The following is a 20,526-nucleotide window of genomic DNA, read 5'->3' as shown; positions in this document are numbered from 1 at the left end:
CTACATGGACGGGACTTAGGATTTCCCTTTTTTATTTCCTGTGTTTGACGCCATTTCCCGGATCCCACACTTCTTCATTCTTGGTTCACTTCATTTAGTAGAACACATCCTTAGTAACTTCCTCAGTAAGGGTGCAGGAGAGATCAGGTCTTGAGGCAAGACTAAAAAAAAATGGCTTTATCTAGCTTTACACTTGATTGATAGCTTGGCTAAATATAGAATTTTGTGTTGAAAATAATTTTCACCAGCTTTTTCAAAGGCGCGGTGCTGCTGTATTACAGCATCCGGCCACGGCTACTGAAAAGCTCAATACAATTCAGAGTCCTGTTTCTTTGTATGGAACCGAAGCTTTTCCTCTCGGCAACATTTTAGAATCTTTTCTTTTTCTCTAGAGTTCCCTACAGAAACGGATAAAACTTTTTTTTTTTTTTTTTTAAGTATGTTCCATGCCCAAGGCTGGAACTCAAAACCCCAAATCAAGACCCAAGTTGAGATCAAGAGTCGGACGCTTAACCAACCAAGCCACCTTGGCACCCCAGGATAAGACTTTTTAATACAGAAATTCCTTTAGTACTTTAGCAATATTTCTTATATTACTCCTCAGATACTGGCTTCTCTTCCATTTTCTCTGGTATGTATCTAAAACCACCACTTGTTAAACTGTATACTTTCTGGACCAATACTATAAGTTTTCTTATTTGTCTCCACTGTTGCCCACCTCTCTGTTATTTGTTTTAAAGGTTTCTTCAATTTCACCTTTCAATCCTTCTATTAAATTATTTTTCATTTCTGCTACCTTATTTCCAAGAGTTCCTGTCTGTACTCTTATAGTATCCTATTTATGTCTCATTGATTCCACAGAGCACTCTCTTATATAAGCGCATTTTGCTTCTATTTTTTTTTTTTTTAAGATTTTATTCACTTATTTGACAGAGAGAGAGCACAAGTAGGCAGAGAGGCAGGCAGAGAGAGAGGGGGGAAAAGCAGGCTCCCTGCTGAGCAGAGAGCCTGATGCAGGGTTCGATCCCAGAGATCATGACCTGAGCCAAAGGCAGAGGCTTAACCACTGAGCCACCCAGGCGCCCAGGCATTTTGCTTCTGTTGAAGTTTTCTTCTGGGTTCTTCATGGTTTCTGCTAATACTTTGTTCTTTTTGTTCTGACCTCTGTCTCAATTTGGAAGCTTTCTTCAAATGTCCAGTGAGCCTTAGACGGGTTTTCGTATTTATGAATGCAACACTGAACTGCCGTGTGGAAGCTCAGTTGCAAAAGCAGGGCTGCTGACCATAGTCTTCTAGAAAAACTGGAAGACAAACTGGTTTTTTCACCATGTTAACTCCTGAGCATAACTTCATGGAACTCCATGACATCAGTCTCCATCAGTCTATATGCTCTTGGGCTGTTCACCATTTCTAGATTTTTCATCTTGTATCTGCCTGGCATGGACTAGAACAGGGGAATGGGAGTGATTTTTGTCATTTACTTTGTAGGCTTTGACATAAATTCAGATTTCAACCTTGTGCTTTACGCCACACCCCCACCCGCCCTTTTCGTAGCTATTTCCAGATTTGAAATCTTTCTAGTTTGATTTCTTTAGAAAATAAAGCTCACGGTTCCTTGTGTTTGGTTGGGTGGGGAGGAGGGTAGAGAAGGGAACTGAAGGGGCAGGTTAGGATTTGCCAAGTGGCACAAGTGATACTGATGCAAGACCACTGAAACAAAACGGAGAAAGTACTGACCCAAATATACTCGAGAACTTAAAAAAAGATAGCAAAAATCAAAAGAGAATATGGATGTTTAATAGAGGGTACTCAGAAAACCAGCTCACTATATGGAGTAAAACAAAACCCCATTCCTTTCTGATACCATCTATAAAGGTGAATTCCACGGCGGGGGGTTGGGGAGGTTGATCCATTCAGTTTTCAGACTTAAAATCAAATCTCCATTTTCAGTGGCTGCACTTATCCCTTCTTCCCAGAGTACCAAGTACCCCTTGTGAACTGCCTCTGTTATCCTGAGTAGCCCCCTTTACAGGCTCTATTATAGACCTCTCCTCTGTTAAGTCAGTGATCAGTCCTTATCTGCTTTCTAGCTTCCAAAAATTTCAGTATCCTTTCTCCACTGTTGTTTCCTTCTCGGGTATCTTTGTCCTTGAGGGCTTATATTTGTTTTATTCCTTCATTATGTCATTAGGGCTTTGGAGGAGCCAGAAATAAACTTATGTTTAATCTGTTATACAGGAAATCAAGTGAAATTAAAGCTTATCCTAAAATGCCAGGCCAGTAAGTTGAGGCCCCATTACCTATTAACTGACCTCACTAATAGTGACCGCCTACTTGTCTGAATAAAATGCATTCTCAGTGTAGGCCAGGAATGTGCACTTTTATCCAGACCATTCTGGCTGTCTGCCTATACCGCCTCTTTTTATGATGCTCTTGAAACTGTTAGACCACCTCTCCATCTTGAAGGACACATTTAGTCTCAAGGTCCCAGCCTCCCTTGACAGATTTTGTTTCTTTTTAAAACAGGCTTTAACTTTTGAAGTTAAATCTAATTAGGAATAAAAAGTAACAGTCATTAATTCTGAGAATAAGGTCCTACCATCAAGCTGCCCAACAGGCTAGTTTCACAGTGTTCCTTAAAGTTAAGCCCTCATCTGAATCATAGAACACAGATGATTTTGGTGACTCTTTTCTTAATTCTCTCCAAAATGGTACATACTATTACCATGCTGGATGTAACAGAGAGCTGCTAATTCATTACACACAATAGATATCTCAGAATATTACAGGGTTAATCTGTTTGTAGAACCCTAGCTGAGAAAAACCAATTGCATTATGACAAATAACCAGATATTTACGGATAGTCTGACAAGTGGCATGTACCATCTCACGAGTGATATACTTATAAGAAAATTTTAAATTCAGTAATAACCGAGTAAAAATCTGCAAAATATGCTTGTATTAGGTTTAATCAACAGAGTTATAAAATTATTTTTTGAACATAAAAAGTTTTATATTTTTAAATATTTTATTTTATTTTTTTTTAAGATTTTATTTATTTGACAGAGAGAGAGAGAGCACAAGCAGGGGGAGCAGCAGAGGGAGAGGGAGAAGCAGGCTCCCTGCTGGGCAAGGAGCCTGATGCGGGACTTGATCCCAGGACTTTGGGATCATGACTTAAGCTGAAAGCAGAGGCTTAACTATCTGAGCCACCCAGGTGCCCCTAAAGATTTTATTTACTTGTCAGAGAGAGAGAGAGCACACAAACAGAGTGACGGGCAGAGGGAGAAGCAGGCTCCTTGCTGAGCAAGGGACTCAATCCCCGGACCCTGGGATTATGACCTGGGTCGAAGGCAGACAACTAACCAACCGAGCCACCCAGTTGTCCCACCCCTCCTTTTTTAAAAAAAAAATTTTATTTATTAAAAGTTAGTTTTAGAAAACAATGTGGTAGCGAATGAAATATGTTCTGATCATTATCATTTAACGGCTAATATTTACGGAATGCTAACTATGTATCAGGTGCCAGTCAGAGCACCTAACATATTATTTCCTTTAACCCTCATAATCCTACTTTACAGGGTTACTATTCTTATTTTATAAATGAGAAAATAGAAGCTTAGAAAGGTGACTTGCTCTGAGGTCAAACACATTAAAACATGGTAGTGAAGGATTCAAATCCAGTTTGTCTGGTTCCAGAGCCTGAGCTCTTAAACTTCATGGTGTATAATTCCTCTCTAAGTGACCAAATATTCTCCTTCCCACAGAAATGGGGTAAAAATTATGCTGAAGGCATGGTCTGTTATAAACACTAATATGAACAGTATCATAGGCATAGGGGAAAAATAAGGCCTACATGGAGTGCAAAAATCGAAACACCAAGTAAGCTAAACTCTGTATTCTGAATACTGAAAGGAAACAGAGAGCCATGTACACCCAGGTTTAAGGGAATATATATATATATTTATATTTTACAGTAACCAAGACTAAGACAATACAAGGAGTGTAATTTTATATCTTTAAATATATTAAAATACAATTTCTAGCTAAATGATAAAAAAAAATATTTAAACTCACTTAACATAAAAAGAACTCTAGACTAAGTATTACCTAAGAGCCAAGAGAGCTGCCTCACAATTTTATTTTTCACTCAAAACTTAAAACAACAAATCCCCAAAGAACTGTATTAGGGGATGTTTTCCCATTTTTAAAAAACAGCAAAGTGGGGTGGCTGGGTGGCTCAGTTGTTAAGTGTCTGTCTTCAGCCAGAATCACGATCCTAGTGTCCTAGGACTGAGCCCCCCCTGGGGCTCCTTGATCAGTCGCGAGTCTGCTCCTCCCTCTGCCCCTTGTGCTCTCTCTCACTCTCTCTCTCAAGTAAATAAATAAAATCTTAAAAAAAAAAAAAAAGCAGCAGAATATATATAATACACTTTGGTTTCTTATTATTTAAACATGTCAAAGAACAAAACCAATTTGAGAAACAAGAGGTTGTTACATCTTTTGAGCAATGTCACAACCTTCAAATTTTTCTGTAGAGGCATTTTCTGACAAATTTGGTTTTATAGAATAGTGGTAGGTCAAGCTGCTAGGTTATTATTATTATTATTATTTTTAAGATTTTATTTATTTATTTGACAGAGAGAGAGACCACAAGTAGGCAGAGAGGCAGGCAGTGCTGGGGGGAAGCAGGCTCCCCACCGAGCAGAGAGCCCGTTTTAGGGCTCGATCCCAGGATCCTGAGATCATGACCTGAGCCGCAGGCAGAGGCTTAACCCATTGAGCCACTTAGGCGCCCACCTATTATTATTAATGTAATGATTCTTGTTTTAAACAGGTAAAAACATTTTAACAACATTTTAGTTGTGGTAACAAAACTAAATTAGTATTATCACTAAAAAGATAATGGTAAAATACGATTTTTAAAAGATACTTTATGTAACAGAAATCTCAACTTTTTTTCACTCAGGTTTATCAGTGCCTTCTTCTGTATAATTCCTCTCGTGTAATTCATTTCTTACTGTTATTTAGCTGGAGCTTTTATTTCTCAAAGTCCTATTAATTTGTTGACTAAGCCATACAACACACATTTTTATTTTCAAGTTAGAAAAATGTGTGTAGTTTTCATTATTTCTTAGTTCATTAAATTCCTGTCTTTTGCCCCAGCCATTAACATTGTCTTCTGACTGGCAACTTCTAATGTTCTTTTAGCAAATACTCATTAGCTAAATTTCTCAAGTAGTTTCATGTCATATAGCTTTTTATTTTTTTTTTCAACATATGGCTACCAAAAGCAAAGAATGCATTCTTCAAGACCACAAATTCCCTTTGTTCCATGTGGAAGGTCTCTTTCCACCTCTGAAATGTTAAGATTCTAATGTTTACCAATAGGTATATAATTCTTTTAATGTTACCTTCACGTATTCATTTGCCTATAACCCAAAAAATGTGCTTTCCCGACCTAAAAGTTTTAGTTTAAATGAAGAAGGCTCACGCTAGTCTAGCGCTGACCGTGCCTTACACACTGTAGACTGTTGCTGAATGTAGGAGTTGAGTTTGAAAAGAAGATACAGAATATTTAAAAATTTAAATCAGAAACTCTAATTCTTTGATTCAAATAAACTTGTATCTGAATGTGACTATTTTCATTTTTGGAATGAATTTTCATTCTTTTTCTAAACATTCAAACATCAATAAGTTACTGAGTATAAAAATGTGACTCTAAGTTATCCCAGGAGTCCTAGATCAAGAATAACCATAAAATCTGGGAAACGAGGCTAGTTCAAAGCTTGGGCACAGACAGGGTGCAGGTGGTAGTTGTATATTCCCACACCTATCATCTTACATTAGGGAATTAAGAGCCTCACATCTCATCTATTGCTCTTAGTCACCAGTTTTGAATGCTTGGTTTTAGTACTAAATGAATACCCACATTAATACTGACCCTCAATTCTTTCTCAGATTCCTTAACTATAGAAAATAACTGACCCACGCACATCCCAAACAGTGAAATCATGGAACATATTGGCTGTGTTTTCACAGGAAGACAAATATGTAATTCTAGAAATCAAAATTAAAAACCAGAATTTCATACCTTGTGCAAGCATGTTAAATTCCAAGAACAGTGCTATGTGGTAAAGTTCCATGGCTTCTTCTGCCCTGGTCATGTTTGGCTTCCCTGCGACGAGAGCCTGAACCTCACTGAGACTCCCCACCGAGGGGCTACAGTGCAAAACGGAGAGGTCCACCATATCAGTATACATACAGTGTAATATCACTTTCGCATATTTTTTTGGTATAATGGACTCATCTAATATAATTCTTGTGGGAGTCCGCAAAGTTCGGTCTGTGATTTCTTCACCAGTCCGTATCCTTCTTTGTAATAAATTCCGAAAAAATGGGGACCGTGCTGAAATAACAGCCTTGTGAGCTTTGAGCTCTTCATCTAAACAGTTCTGATTTCCACCAAAAGCTTCAACCAGTTCAGAGTCTGAAGAAAAACTAAGAACGACATCATAATAACACATGTAATCAAAAAGTCCACGCATATCTACATCAAGGGAATTAGGTGTTCCAAATTCTTCACTAAGCTGAACGAGGATATCAACATTTTGAAACCTTGAGTCCTCCATTCCAAACTCTCCTGTATAAAGGTAGTGTAGCAAAGCAGAAAACATGGGCATGTCTATACCAGCTGTATTGATGTCCATAATGATCTCTGCCCCATACTCCGGTGAGGAAGAAAGCAGTGTTTTAAAAAACGGACACCTTGCCGCCAAAATGGCACGATGAACAGGAAAACAAGTTTCTTGAAATATTAAGTCTACGTCGGTACAATACTTGTACTCATAAAGATCGGCCATATCTTTCTGCAATGTCCGAGCTTCTGGTCTAGCCAAACTGGCTTGTAGAGAAAGCTCCTTTAAGGCTGAAGTTCCCTCATATTCCTCCACTAAAGCATTAACATCTCTAACATCCCACCCAGAGAGGAGTTCTCGCATCTGCTTGGCGTGATCGGCAGACCTATTAGATTTTCGACGCTTAATAAACTTCTTTTTGAGGGTGGCAAGGCCAGAGGTTCTCTTTTTTTTGTCTTGTGGTTTCTCATGGCCATGGTCAAGGCTATATAATTTTGATTCACAGCCATAGCCTTGCTGAGAATAGGATGATGTCCCTAAGAAGGAAATCAAACAAATGAAAATTTGTTTCTTTGTTCCTAACATTCATTTTCAATGTTCACTTTAACACATACTTCATGCTAAAAATTTTTACCAACAGACATTCCTGAACCATTCAAATAAAGCTGACTTCTGTTTCTATGAATGAAGTTATTAAAAAGCTCAAATAACTTACTTCTATATTAAATAAGGAATAGAGACTAACAGCAGATTATTTTTTACTTGACAAAATGCTTTTGGTTCTCTGGCTTTCAAAAACCAGATATCACAGATTTTAATTAAGGATTTTTAGGAAATGAGAGTAAAGCAGATTTGTAAATTAAGAATACTACTTGTATATAATTGTGATTTTTTTCTTCTTCCTAATTACACCAAGGCTGCTTTGCACTGGGGAAAGTAAATGGGCCAGGATGCAAGAAGCTTGTATTTCACAATTTTTACACCAATGGAGACTGCCAGGTTTTTGAGGGCAACTGGCAATTATAGCTGAGACACCAAAGGAAAGATCAATGGTGCTATAGGACCTTGGTCAGGATAAAAATCATACAAGACAGATTTATATTTGTTGGGGGGAAAGCTGGATGTTGCAGAATTATTATCTATAACTTTTTCACCGTTAAACTCTCCTTTCATCCAGAAAGACCACTGAAAATACAATTCTATTTATATTAACAAAAAAAGAAATGAGAAAAACTGAAACAGTTACCTATAAAAGTCTGTTGGGCTTGAGAATTTCCCCCTACCCTCGGGGAACATGCATGAGGATAGGTAGATGCATTAGCACCCATTTTCTTCAGTCACTCGGGCATTCCACCGGCTGGTTCTTCAGAGTGTAATCCCAGAGGCCTTTACGAACTTTCAACCCTGGATCCAGCAGCCTCTTTTCATCCATTTCTTGATATGAAACAAAAATAATTTTATTCATTTTTTCAAATGTATCTCAAATTGCACACTTAAAAAAAAGCAAGCTAGTGAATACTGCTTTTATTTGCAAATGACGTGCTGTCAAATTCACATGTAAAAATTTCAGAAAATGTAAACAAATAGTTAAACTTGAATTATGAATCAGTGGTAGCTGCAATTTTAAGCCATAAAATGTACCAATTATATACTTTCTAAGGCAGTGAAAAGTAACAAATCAGACTAATTTAAATATATAATTATGGAAAGAGTATTTCAAATCACAGGGTAAAGTATTTAGAGACTAAAAAATTTTTCAATTTTTTTTCTTACTCCTTAGAAGCAACCATTAGTCATTATAATCCAACATTCTAAGCAATTTATAAACATTAAAGAGGTTGGTATTAGAGGCAGACCTCCTCATGAAGCCCTGAAATAAAAATACTGCTTTCTAGTACCTGATATTATGACTTAACATGGACAGAGCAGTACTCATAAGAGGTAATGTTAACAATTACAGAAAAAATTCCACACCATGGAACCCTAACTCTCACAGCTGCCAGCAGAAGACACACACAAAGAGAAGACGTTCTAAGATCAGACAACAGGGTTAATAGGAATACTGTATCTGTATAGCATCTGGATATATAAAATTTATCTAAGAGGGATAATTGTTTAAGAGAAAACACAATTTATTGGAATGGTTACAAAACCAACCAGGAGGTAATCTAGCCTTGTAAAGAAGAATGAAGCATTTTAACAAATAATAAATACACACACGCAAAATCACAAAAAATCTGCTAGAAAACAGAACTGTGTCAAGAGTCTCGGAATTTATTTTCATCTCTGTTACTGTCAGAATAACCTTAGGAATTCAAGTTTAAGAAAATCACTGTTAGCATCTTTGCTTCCCTCAATCGTTTCCGCCATATTTATGAGAATTTAAGCACAGAATGATCTACCTATAGTGTTCAAGACTTGGAAACCTTCTATAAACTGGATATTATGCCAAATCATTCACTCACACAAGTAAATTTCTTAGCTGAAATTCACCTACCTACCAAGGAAAACACAGCATGTTATTAGACTTCTTACTCTGGGTGCCTGCTACTGAAGTCAGAGAGGCTACGGGTAGACAGGAATTTGACAGTGCATTCTGTTAAGAACTACCTAGCAAGAAAGCCAAAGAGTTTAATAACTGACTATTTTGTAAACATTAAATGGTCAAGAAAGTGACTTCTTCCAGCAAAGTCAGTTTTTTTGAAGTTTGATGCTTAATGTGAGTAAATTCAGTTTTCTATTCTTAAATATTAGAGATGTAGAAAAGGCTGCAGTTTGGGTAATTTTGAACACTGTCAATTTAAAAAAAAACTTTATCATTGAAGTATAGTTAACATTAAATGTTGTCAATTCTTATAAAATGGAAAATTAAATCTGCCTGGGTAATTTCAGTTCAAACTTAAGAAACAGTTGGTCTGGGGCACCTGGGTGGCTCAGTTGGTTGAGTGGCTGCCTTCAGCTCAGGTCATGATCTCAGGGTCCTGGGATTGAGCCCCACATTAGGCTCCCTGCTCAGTGCGAAGTCTGCTTCTCCCTCTCCCACTCCCCTTGCTCATGCTCTCTTTGACTCGCTCTCTCTCTCTCTCAAATATTAATAAAATCTTAAAAAGAAAAAAAAAAACAGTGGGTCTAATAAATCCTAGTTTTCAAACTAGGATTTGAAATAGCTTTTCAAGATTTTTAATAGCTCCTTAAAAGCATTTAAGGTTCCAGCAGGTACTTCTAGTGGTTCTTTAGAAAAAACTAGGGTCAGGGCGCCTGGGTGACTCAGTTGGTTAAGCATCTGCCTTTGGCTCAGGTCATGATTCCAGGGTGCTGGGATCGAGTCCCACACTGGGCTCCCTGCTCAGTGGAAAGCCTGCTTCTCTCTCTTCTGCTGCTGCTCTCCCTGCCTCTGTGTGTGCGCTCTCTCTCTCTCTCTCTCAATGTGTCAAATACATAAATAAAATCTTAAAAAGAAAAGAGAAGAAAAAACCGGAGTCCTGGAAGCCAAGTTTGTGGCCTCATTCATAGGTCAAATCCTTTTCTCACTGAAGATTTGTAGTTAAAACACAAAAACAGCACAGAGAATTCTTTTTCAAATTTGAAATATGTTCAGAATGCAGAATAAAAACATTATGCAAAATAAAAGCCTTTACCAAAATGAGAGAAAAAAGATTAAAAAGATGAGCTTTGAATCTGGAAGTAATGGATGGTAAAAAGTGCTGGTAAAATGTCCCTCTTATGGTACGTCTCTTCTCACTTCCTTCTTTACTCATTCTTGAAGTTACATATTGCTTCATTTGTTTTGTTTGCTATTATTATTATTATTTTTTTAAAAGGTTTTATTTATTTGACAGACAGAGATCACAAGTAGGCAGAGAGAGAGAGAGAGGAGGAGGAGGAGGCAGGCTTCCCGCTGAGCGGAGAGCCCGATGTGGGGCTCGATCCCAGGATCCTGGGATCATGACCTGAGCTGAAGGCAGAGGTTTTAACCCACTGAGCCACCCAGGCGCCCCTGTTTGCTATTATTTATTTTGAGAGACAAAGAAAGAGAGAGAGAGAGAGTGTGTGTGTATATGTGTGCGCACAAGCAGGGGGAAGGAGAGAGAGAATTTCCAAGACTCCCCACTGAGCGTGGAGCCTGACTGGGGCTTAATCTCATGACCCTGAGACCATGACCTGAGCCGAAATCAAGAACAGAACACTTTACCGACTGAGCAAACCAGGTGCCCCTGTTTGCTTTTTAATTTTTAAAGACTGCAGAGCGAACTCACTAACACGGCGGAGTATACTGCGGAAACAAACCAAGAATGGTGCCATGTTTCAAGATGAAGAAAAATCAGTGTCCAAAGTAAAGTGGACAGAGTTCCTACTCCAACTCTGTCACACTGTAATGACGTATGCATATACACATGGAAGAATTATTTTTTTTTCTTTTTCAAAGATTTTATTTATTTATTTGACAGACAAAGATCACAAGTAGGCAGAGAGGCAGGCAGGGGTGGGGGGTGGGGAAGCAGGCTCCCGCTGAGCAGAGAGCCCGATGTGGGGCTCGATCCCAGGACCCTGAGATCACGACCTGAGCTGAAGGCAGAGGCTTTAACCCACTGAGCCACCCAGGTGTCCCAAGAATTATTTTCATCTGAGAATTCTGCAAGATTCATAGGGACACAAAACACTGTTACCAGGTCTGTCTGAAATTTAAACCATGTCCAAAATGACTTTTTTTCTTTTTCCTTTCTTCTTTTTTTAAAAAGCTCAATTTTATGAGCAAAATTAGATATTCTAAAGCAAACATACAAAGGTTACAAAACATCATCAGTCCCACTGGAGAACAAGACCACCTAGCTAGCACCAGGGAAGTCACAGGCTGATATAAAGATGCTTGGGCAAGTACCACTGTAATTAGCACCATAGGGACAGCTGGGGTCTCACCCTGGAAAGGGGACTTGAAATAAAATGTCTTTGGGACTTAGGGATAGAGTCTCTTCCTGGTTGCTGCTAGTCAATGGGAATCCTCTTCAAGATGAAGTGATTTGGGCAACATTCGTATTTCCTACTGGAGCTCCAATACTAAAATAAACATAGGTCTTGGAAAGACTTAGTGGGAGAGATTTTTCAGGATCAGATATAACCCTTAAGTCCACCTTGTGTCCCCAGTTTCAAATCCTGGGGGTAATCCTGACTGTGCAGTTATAGTACTAAAACCCTATTTCTCAAAATTCTCAAGGAATAATTTTATTTATTAAGTAACCAAAACCCTATGCTATATGGAACACAGTATTATGTTATTTAGTTCTTAATCTAACCCACTGCCTTTAGATGCTGGAAATGAGAATAAGTCAGAGTTAAAACTCTCAGGAATGTTTTCATTCTAGGCAAGTTTTGTCTGTCTCCTACATAAAACAGGATGAAATCCAATTTTTGGATTACATGGAAGGAAAGGAAAGGAAAGGAAAGGAAAAGAGAAGGCCCAGAGGATGCAAATGGCCCTAGAAAACTGATAAATCCCTTTTCTAGAATCATCATTCTGGAAGAGTGCTCTCTGTTAACAGTCAATATGACCTATCTCAATCAAATGATCTCACTGGCTTAAAACAAGCTTCAGTGATTGCAGCAGACCCAACTGAAGGGGAAAAATGATACTGATGGTAACAGAATTAACAATCCCATGAGATTATTTTTAGAAAAAAAAAATCAACCTCTCTGCCTTCCAAAAAACCCTGACCAGCATTTCCAAAGTGTTTTCCAAAGTTTGGAAAATGCAGGCTTAAACAAAAACCGATAGGTCTCTTTACTTCAGAATGTTTTAGCATCTTTAAAGTGCTAAGTTGCATTGTGAACCTCCAGGAGGAAGCATTCAGCAATGATCTAAAGGAGTGCCTTTGTCCCACAGAGCATTAAAGGAATGTGCTTATATGACACACTTTGGAAAATCCTGACCTTTGCCATAAAAACACTTTTTACTGCTTTACACAGTAGAGAGAACAATGGGCATCAAGTGACCTGGGACAGAGTACTCCCATCACTAATGTACCACTTGTACAGGATAAGTCACATTTAACTTCTATGAATCTCTGAAACTGAGATGTGTGGGTCTCGGCATCTATAAAATAAAAAAGCTGATACAGGGTACCCGTATCATTTATTGAATGTCTCACTGAATGCTGTACGAATTCATTGAAGTTGTATGACTTATTGGTTTGGAATATGGATGGAGAAGGGAGTTATTTCTATATTAAAATGTTAGTGTATAGAGGGGAAAAAAGGCAATTAGATTTTGGGTTTTAAACATGTTTTCTCCTTAGTCTGATTATTAGCTATGATTATAGAAGGATAGGAAGGTGGGGCACATGTGAATGTGAAAAACAATTTATAATGAAAGAGAAATGCAAAACTATGGTAATCCTTCACTTCTGTCAAATCTAAGGTGACCATACAATGTACCATCATACCAGAATGCTGGCGTGAAAAGGGGTACAAACTAGATGAGATGCCAGAACATATACAGCCCGGGTCTAGTGGGGCCATGTGGAATGAATGGCCACCCCATACCCAAATCTCACACTTTCAGAGCTAGAAATATGAAAACTCAAGTTAGAATAGTTTAAGACTTATGTCCGCCTCATTCCCCAAGCACATTTTACCCAACATAACAAGCCACAGTTATTGAGGTTTTACTATGTTCTAGACTCTGTTCTTAGAACTTCACATGTGTTAACCCATATAATTCTCTCAGTAACTTTTTACTAATGAGGCTTGAAGGTTATTACCTTGTCCAAGGTCTCAGAGATATTAAGTGAAAGAGCCAGGATTACTTTGTAAACCTTCCAATTCTATCATTCGATAGAAAAAAAAAAAACAAAAACAAAAGGCAACTGTGAACAGTTAAGTCAGAAGCAGAATCAGCAGCGACCCTTACTATCTGAAGATCTCTTCAAAAAGGTGAGACCAGACTGGGAGTTCAGAAAGCCACCAACCAGCTTTATTATATGTGTCCTCTGGGACCATCTATTACAGAGGCAGATGACCTCCACCTGGAACCACAAACCCCACTCGTTCTAATGGCAAAGAACAACAGTGTTTATAGCAGCAGCTTAAGGCAAAATTATGTTCCAGTAAACATATTTATTAAGGCAGAGAAGCCAGAGTGATGGAGCTAGAAAGGGCCTTCGACTTTCCTTTGGTTGACCTTGTTTTTGAAAATGAATTATAACCTCATGGAATGGGAGAAAATATTTACATATTATACACCGATAGAAGATTAATATCCAGAATACACAGAGAATTCCTACAACTCAACAATCCAAAAAACCAAACCAACTAAAAGATGGAAAAAGGTCTTACATAGACATTTCTCCAAAGAAGATCTATGGATCGCCAAATAAGCACATGAAAACACATCACTAATCATCAGGGAAATGCAAATCAGAACCACAATGAGGTACCACCTCACTCCTATTAGGATGGCAATGATCAATAAAACAGAAAAGTATTGGCAAGGATGGAGAAACTGGAACTTCTGTGTACACCTGGTAGGAATATAAAGTGGTATGTTATGGAAATGCCACTGTGGAAAACAGTATGGAGGTTCCTCAAAAAATGAAATCAGATTTACTGTATGTTACAGCAGTTTCACTTCTGGCTATATACCCAAAAGAACTGAAAGCAGGGTTTCAAGACATGTACTCTGATGTTCACAGTAGCATTATTCCCAGCAGCTAAAAATGTGGAAGCAACCCAAAAGTTCATCAACAAATGGATGAATAGGCAAAATGTGGTATATACAGATCATGGAATATTATTCGGCAGATGAATAAGCAAAGTGTGGTATGTACATACAATGGAATACTATTCAGCCTTAAATTTAAAAAAGAAGGAAATTCTGATATACGCTTCAACACAGTACAACCTTGAAGACATTATGCTAAGTGAAATAAGTCAGCTATAGAAGGACAGATATTCTACCATGCCCTTTACAGGAGGCACTCAGAGTAGTCAAAATTATAGAGAATAAGTAGAATGATACTTGTCAGGGGCTGGGAGGAGGGAGAGTATGGGCAGTCAGTGTTTAATGGATAGAGAGATTCAGTTGGGAAAGATGAAAGAATTCCAGAGACCGATTGTGGTGATGGTTATACAATATGAATATATGTGATACCACTGAACACAGTTAAAAAATGGTCAGGATGGTAAATTTTATATGTATATGTATTATACATTATATGTATTCTATTACAATAAAAAAAGACTTATAAACATTGCCATCAAAAAATTATTGTCATAAAAAACATACTTTTGAAGCTTTATGGCTAAGGTTCGAAACTGACTTACCTAAGGAAATTTCTTTTCCAGGTAAAGTAAAATAGATTAGTTATTATTGTATTTCTCTTCAAGCATCAGAGAACTCATTTGAAAAAAATTTAGACTGGCAAAATCTTTCCATTTCAGGAATGTCTCATTGTATCAGTCACTAATAAAATATATACAAATATTTCAATGTCAAATGAAATAAACAGTATTTCATAAAATCATAATATTTGCCAGAAATAATTTAGTACACTTAATTAATTTTTATATTTAGAAAAAATATTATTTGCACTTAACTTACACATTTCTGATTTTAAAATTGTATAAGGAAAAATTTCAAAAATATACAAAAGGTAATAGTATACTGACCCCTCAAGCCAGTATCACTCAGATCCCAGAATTAACAAAATTGTTTTGGCTTATATTTAAATGCTTAAATTTGATGTGTCAGGGTTATGGCTAGAATTTAAATCTCTGAATTTATCTCTGAAGAGATAAATGTACAATATGATTATAGAATATAAATGTACAAAGAATGTACAATAGAATATACAATATTCTATGTACAATACCGTACAATAGAATATAAATGTACAATATGATCATAGAATTTATTTTTGAAGAGATAAATGTACACTATGATTATAATTATCCTAACTACTGACCACTATCAGCCAGCCAGTCTTAAGCAGTGTACCTGAATTGATTCTTTAAATTTCTCAACCACGTGAGGTACAGGTCTATTATTATTCCCATTTTGCACAAGAAAAGACTGGGACGTTAGGAAAATGAGGCATGGAAGGCTTAGTCAGCTACTCAATGTCACAGAGCTGGTTTAAGTTGCAGAACCAGGCTTGGCATTCAGGCTCTTGTATCTGTGAATGATGTTTTCTTTGCAAATTTTTTTCCCCTAAATGTTTGAAGGAAAAATTTCCAGAGCAGACAAATATAGTTCCATTCCAGAACTGGGAAGTGAGTACACACCTGACAGTGTTACTTTTGGCGCTGAAAAGGCTCTCTCTCATAAGGCAAAAAATGACTTAACTGAAAGGGTAGCTTATGAAATCAGAGCAAACGTGCCTTTCTGAATATTTATAGCTAGACCACGTGTTCCTTGATGGCAGGACAACACTTGTTTACGCCTGATCAACCATCCACCCACCCATCCAATTCTGAGCACCTGCTATGTGAAGGCACTTTGATAGGTCCTGGGAATACAGCAGTGATTACACACTGAATAGGAGGATTTCTCATGAAATTAAAAGAAAGGCTACTGTTTTGGCGTCCTAGTTTACAGCCAGACCTTCAAGAATTAATGGGAGTGCATCAAGCAAAAAAGGAAAGGTCGTGCAAAGTAGAAAAAAAAAGGGATAAGTAAATGGGAGTAAATCCAGTCCCAGTCAGGATCCCATTCGCAGTTCTCCCAGCCCCGGACCTCTATGATGTGCTACTACTGCAGCATATAATGACATCTCCACCGAACTGTGTCCTTCCCAAGGGTATGCACTCAGCTGCCTTACCTTTCTTAGCATCCACCACAGAACACAAAGTAGACACAACAGTCGAGTGAATAAATGTTAACTATTATCATGACCATTGATAAATAACGTGTCTAAGGCCCAAGAAGTACATATGTTTAAGTGTCTGGGTAGTTCGATCAAAATGCCTCAAATTCCACACTGAAGTGTTGAGCCTTTATTCAGAACACAATGGGGGAACTACTGGAACAAATCATAGAGGAGGAGGAGGGAAGCACATTTATATTTGTTTTAAAAGATTACTACATGGTCTGAAGGCAGAAGACACTCTTAGAGCATTCTTGCTATAGTCCTGAAAGTGTTAACAAGGATCTGACTTTCCTAATCCCTAAAATGAGGACACTAGCACCGACTTCACATTAAGAACTGAAGAAGATAACATGGACTGACAGTGGACAGCAGAAGTAGCCCGTCACAAGGGTTTTCATGAGGGGCCTCATCTTGCACGGGGTCTGACCTGGCCTGAATGAGATACGCCTTAGAGATGCTGAGGTATTCTGAAATACTCAAGTTTCTAGACATTTAAAGCTGAGGTCAATTCCTGGAAAGAGGCGGGTAAAGGACACACGTGGCTGTAGTGTAGATGTGAATAAGCATCTTACTCTGCATCCTTTACTTCAGAGCTCCCATTCAAAATGTTCCACCCAGACCTAAAAACCTCAGAGCAAGAGCCTCCTGAATGGAAAAATGGGAATACAGAACTGAAGACGTCTGGAAGCCTGACTCTCAGCTCTGGGCTTTTGCTTCTCCCCCTGTCTGGACCTCTGGTAGTAGTAACAGACGTCTTCGTGGGGCAGCCTGGGCCAGAAAAGTGACATCCACAGCAACCACAGTGGGAGCTGCACGGCACCAGCCATCCCTTACACCCAATGCCTTGCTGCCTTCTCCTAGTAGCTATATCCCCCAAACTGAGGTAGCTCTCAAAGGAGTGAGAAAAATTTTCTCCAATGGCTAGGAAAAAGGGCTTGTAAGCCAAGGGTGGAAGTGATTATGAGGCCCTCCCAAAAGATCATAGAACTGCCCAATCAACAGTCTTATAAGATAATGGTGCCATTAGAGCTTGAGTTCCTGACAGGAAGACCAGTTTTGAGCCAAGCACACAATATTTGAGTGCATAAGTAAAATCTCTGTTCTAATCAGGGACAGCTTTACTGTTAGCTTAGTGGTGTATAAAAAAGTAGTTTTGAATGATTCAGAGAAGGCAAGGAAAATCTGAATCTAGATTTGAGTTTATAAAGGATTTGCTGAGAGAAACAGAGCTGAAACCAACAATATATTTGAAGCAACTGACTGTAAATTGGAAAAACACGGAATTTCTCATAATCTCCATTCAAAGCCTAAAACTCACATTTTCTAAAAACCAACTTAGGAAAATGTTATACAAAAAAAACAAAACAAAAAAAACACAAGGATGTATTTCTTGTTCATGAGTTTCTATGGGCTCCAGTGGTAGAACTGGAGATATGAAAACACGCTGAGTGAGCCTGACAGTAAGCCTGCACATGGGAGCGGAATACAAACCAAACGAGAAACATGAGGCAGTCTTCTTAAGGACATCAAATTCCAAACTACCGGATCCTCAAGGGAATAGTCATGTGAATGGTCTCACGAATTATTCAAGTTGTTATAAATGGGAAGATAGTAACAGTTTAGAAGTTATCGATAATTACGTACTAAACTTTTATTTTTCCTCACATGGCTCAGACTAAGAGAGACCAAATAAATATGGAAGAAAACCTTATTACTTTAAATTTTCAGTGAAAAGGGATAGGAAACTATCTATAACGGGGCATTAGCCTTAATAAGGGCTACTCCATTCTGAAACTTACAGAATCTCTGTTTGTATGACAAATCAAGAGTATTCCTCCTAAATTTCTTCTGAAGTCTACAGTTAGAAAGAATCTCGTATAAAGAGGTACTAGTAAAAGACGTGGGTTTGATGATGAACAGGTTTTGAGAAATGTCAGCTAGGAAGGACTCTAGGGAGTCCTTCTAAGGCCTCTTAGGTAAAACAAGAAGCAGAAAATTAGACAAAACTCTTCGCCTTATAACGATGAGTAGCGGCCTTTCTTAGAACTATGGTAAACATTTTTCCTATCTCCTTCCTCAACCCCACCGCTCATCCTGTGCTACTCACTTGCTGTAATAGAAACACAGGAAGAGGATACTGCAGTTCAGATACATAAGACTGAAACAGATACTCTAGGTCCTGTTTATGCAATGTAAGCATGCATGCTAAAACATTATTTTGCATTTGTTTAGGGTATCTATAACAAAAAAGTAATAAAACCCCTATGAAATCCTTATCATAAAACATACCACAAAATTGGTGAGGGGATGATGGAAAGAAGAAAGGAATGATGATGATGTCTCTATCTTGCATGACTGGGTGTTTAGCAATGCTTTGAACCAAGAAGAAACACAAGACATGCAATTTGTGTGTTAACTGGGAATAAAAACATTAATGGGTTTGAGGTTCCAGAGAGACATACCAAAAAAGAAGTAATACAAACAGAGCATATGTAAAGGAAGAAGTCTAAAAACAAGAGTTTCCTAATACTAATATTTCAGCTCTTGAGGTAACACTCAAATATGCATTAAAATATAGCATTCTCTTGATATAATTCATTTACTTCTTTTTTTAAAAAATTTATTTCAGAAAGAGACTGTAGGGAGAGGGGGACAGGGAGAGAGAGAATCTTAAGGCAGACTCCCCGCTGAACACAGAGCACAACATGGGACTCGATCTCACAACCCTGAGATCATGACCTGAGCTGAAATCAAGCGTCGGGTGCTTAACTGACTGAGCCACCCGGGTGCCCCATAATTCCTTCACTTCTGATTTAGGATATGATTTATCAATGTCATCCATGTTTGCAAAGATAGTCTAAGAAGTGACAGTTCTTTTTATTTCATTTTGTTTTGTTCAAAGTAAGCTCTACATCCAACGTGGGGCTTCAACTCATAACCTTAGGAGCAAGAATTACACGCTCTACCAGCTGAGTCAGCCAGGTGCCCTGTTCATTTTTTGAGGCCTAAAGCCATTTCTGGCATAACTGCATTACTGCATAGTGCCTGGTGAAACAAGGGTGATACTGAAGCTCTCCTCCAATCCTTAACACGTCTGAGTTCATGTGTTCACCTAACGGTATCCGACTTACTCTCATACATAATATCAGTAAGATACACTGAATATCAAAGCACTTTATTAACTATGATTTTCAGACATCACTTCTTGAAACTGATTCTCTTTATCAGTTGTTTCATTTCTGCCTTCTCTGAACAAAGACAATACCCTTTGGGTTCACCATGCCAAGAAAATTTACCTTAGAGGAAGGATAGGTCTTTCATGTGGTAATCATTTTTGGAACGAATGTCTTGTCAGCAGTAATATTTCGCTAGCATCTTTCATGCCACAATATGAAAAATAATATGGAAACAGTATGGAAAAAAAATATGATATTTTCTAGAATCATTAACAGAATATATAAATACATTTCCCTAACATTTTTTCCATCTTAAGTTTTCCTTTTCCTTCTAATGAGATTATCTTAAACCAATCCATTTCTTTATATGGGTACTAGGTACTGGTTGAGATATACAAGTCTTCATCTGACTCCTGGGTCATTTCCTTAAAAAGCATTTCCCACCCCTACCTCAGGGCCTGCTACTTCCTGTGCCTGGAACACTTTTCCCACAAAGTCCTCACATGGCTAACTCTTATTTTATTCGGATCTTTGCTCAAGTGCCATGTCCTCAAAGAGGCTTTCCCTAATCACCCTCTAAAAAATAACATGCCATCTTATCCCATCATTCTCTATCCCTTCTTCAGTTTATTTTTCTCTACAGCACTTTCTAGAATTTGAAATTATATACCTGTTTCTTTTTTTTTTTTTAAAGATTTTATTTATTTTATTTATTTGACAGGCGGAGATGACAGAGAAGCAGGCAGAGAGAGAGGAGGAAGCAGGCTCCCTGCTGAGCAGAGAGCCCGATGCGGGGCTCGATCCCAGGACCCTGGGATCATGACCTGAGCTGAAGGCAGAGGCTTTAACCCA

General features: G+C 38.1%; 1 protein-coding gene across 2 annotated transcripts in view; it reads right to left on the bottom strand.

Moving 5' to 3' along the window:
* The window catches only part of BTBD7 (BTB domain containing 7), a 78,104-nt gene that overhangs the window by 41,455 nt on the left and 16,123 nt on the right, over positions 1–20,526 (bottom strand). For both annotated transcript variants that reach the window (XM_032837304.1, XM_032837303.1), the window contains exons 2-3: positions 7,885–8,072; positions 6,095–7,174 (exon numbers count right to left, since the gene is read on the bottom strand). In XM_032837304.1, the coding sequence (XP_032693195.1) occupies positions 6,095–7,174; positions 7,885–7,966 (1,162 nt within the window). In that variant the 5' untranslated portion in view covers positions 7,967–8,072. The remainder of the gene's footprint in view (positions 1–6,094; positions 7,175–7,884; positions 8,073–20,526) is intronic.

This window comes from Lontra canadensis, unplaced genomic scaffold, assembly GCF_010015895.1.
Source record: "Lontra canadensis isolate GAN:19392208 unplaced genomic scaffold, GSC_riverotter_1.0 scaffold98, whole genome shotgun sequence".
NCBI lineage: Eukaryota > Metazoa > Chordata > Mammalia > Carnivora > Mustelidae > Lontra > Lontra canadensis.
Note: the sequence above shows the minus strand (reverse complement) of the source record. Positions and strands in the feature narration are given on the sequence as shown.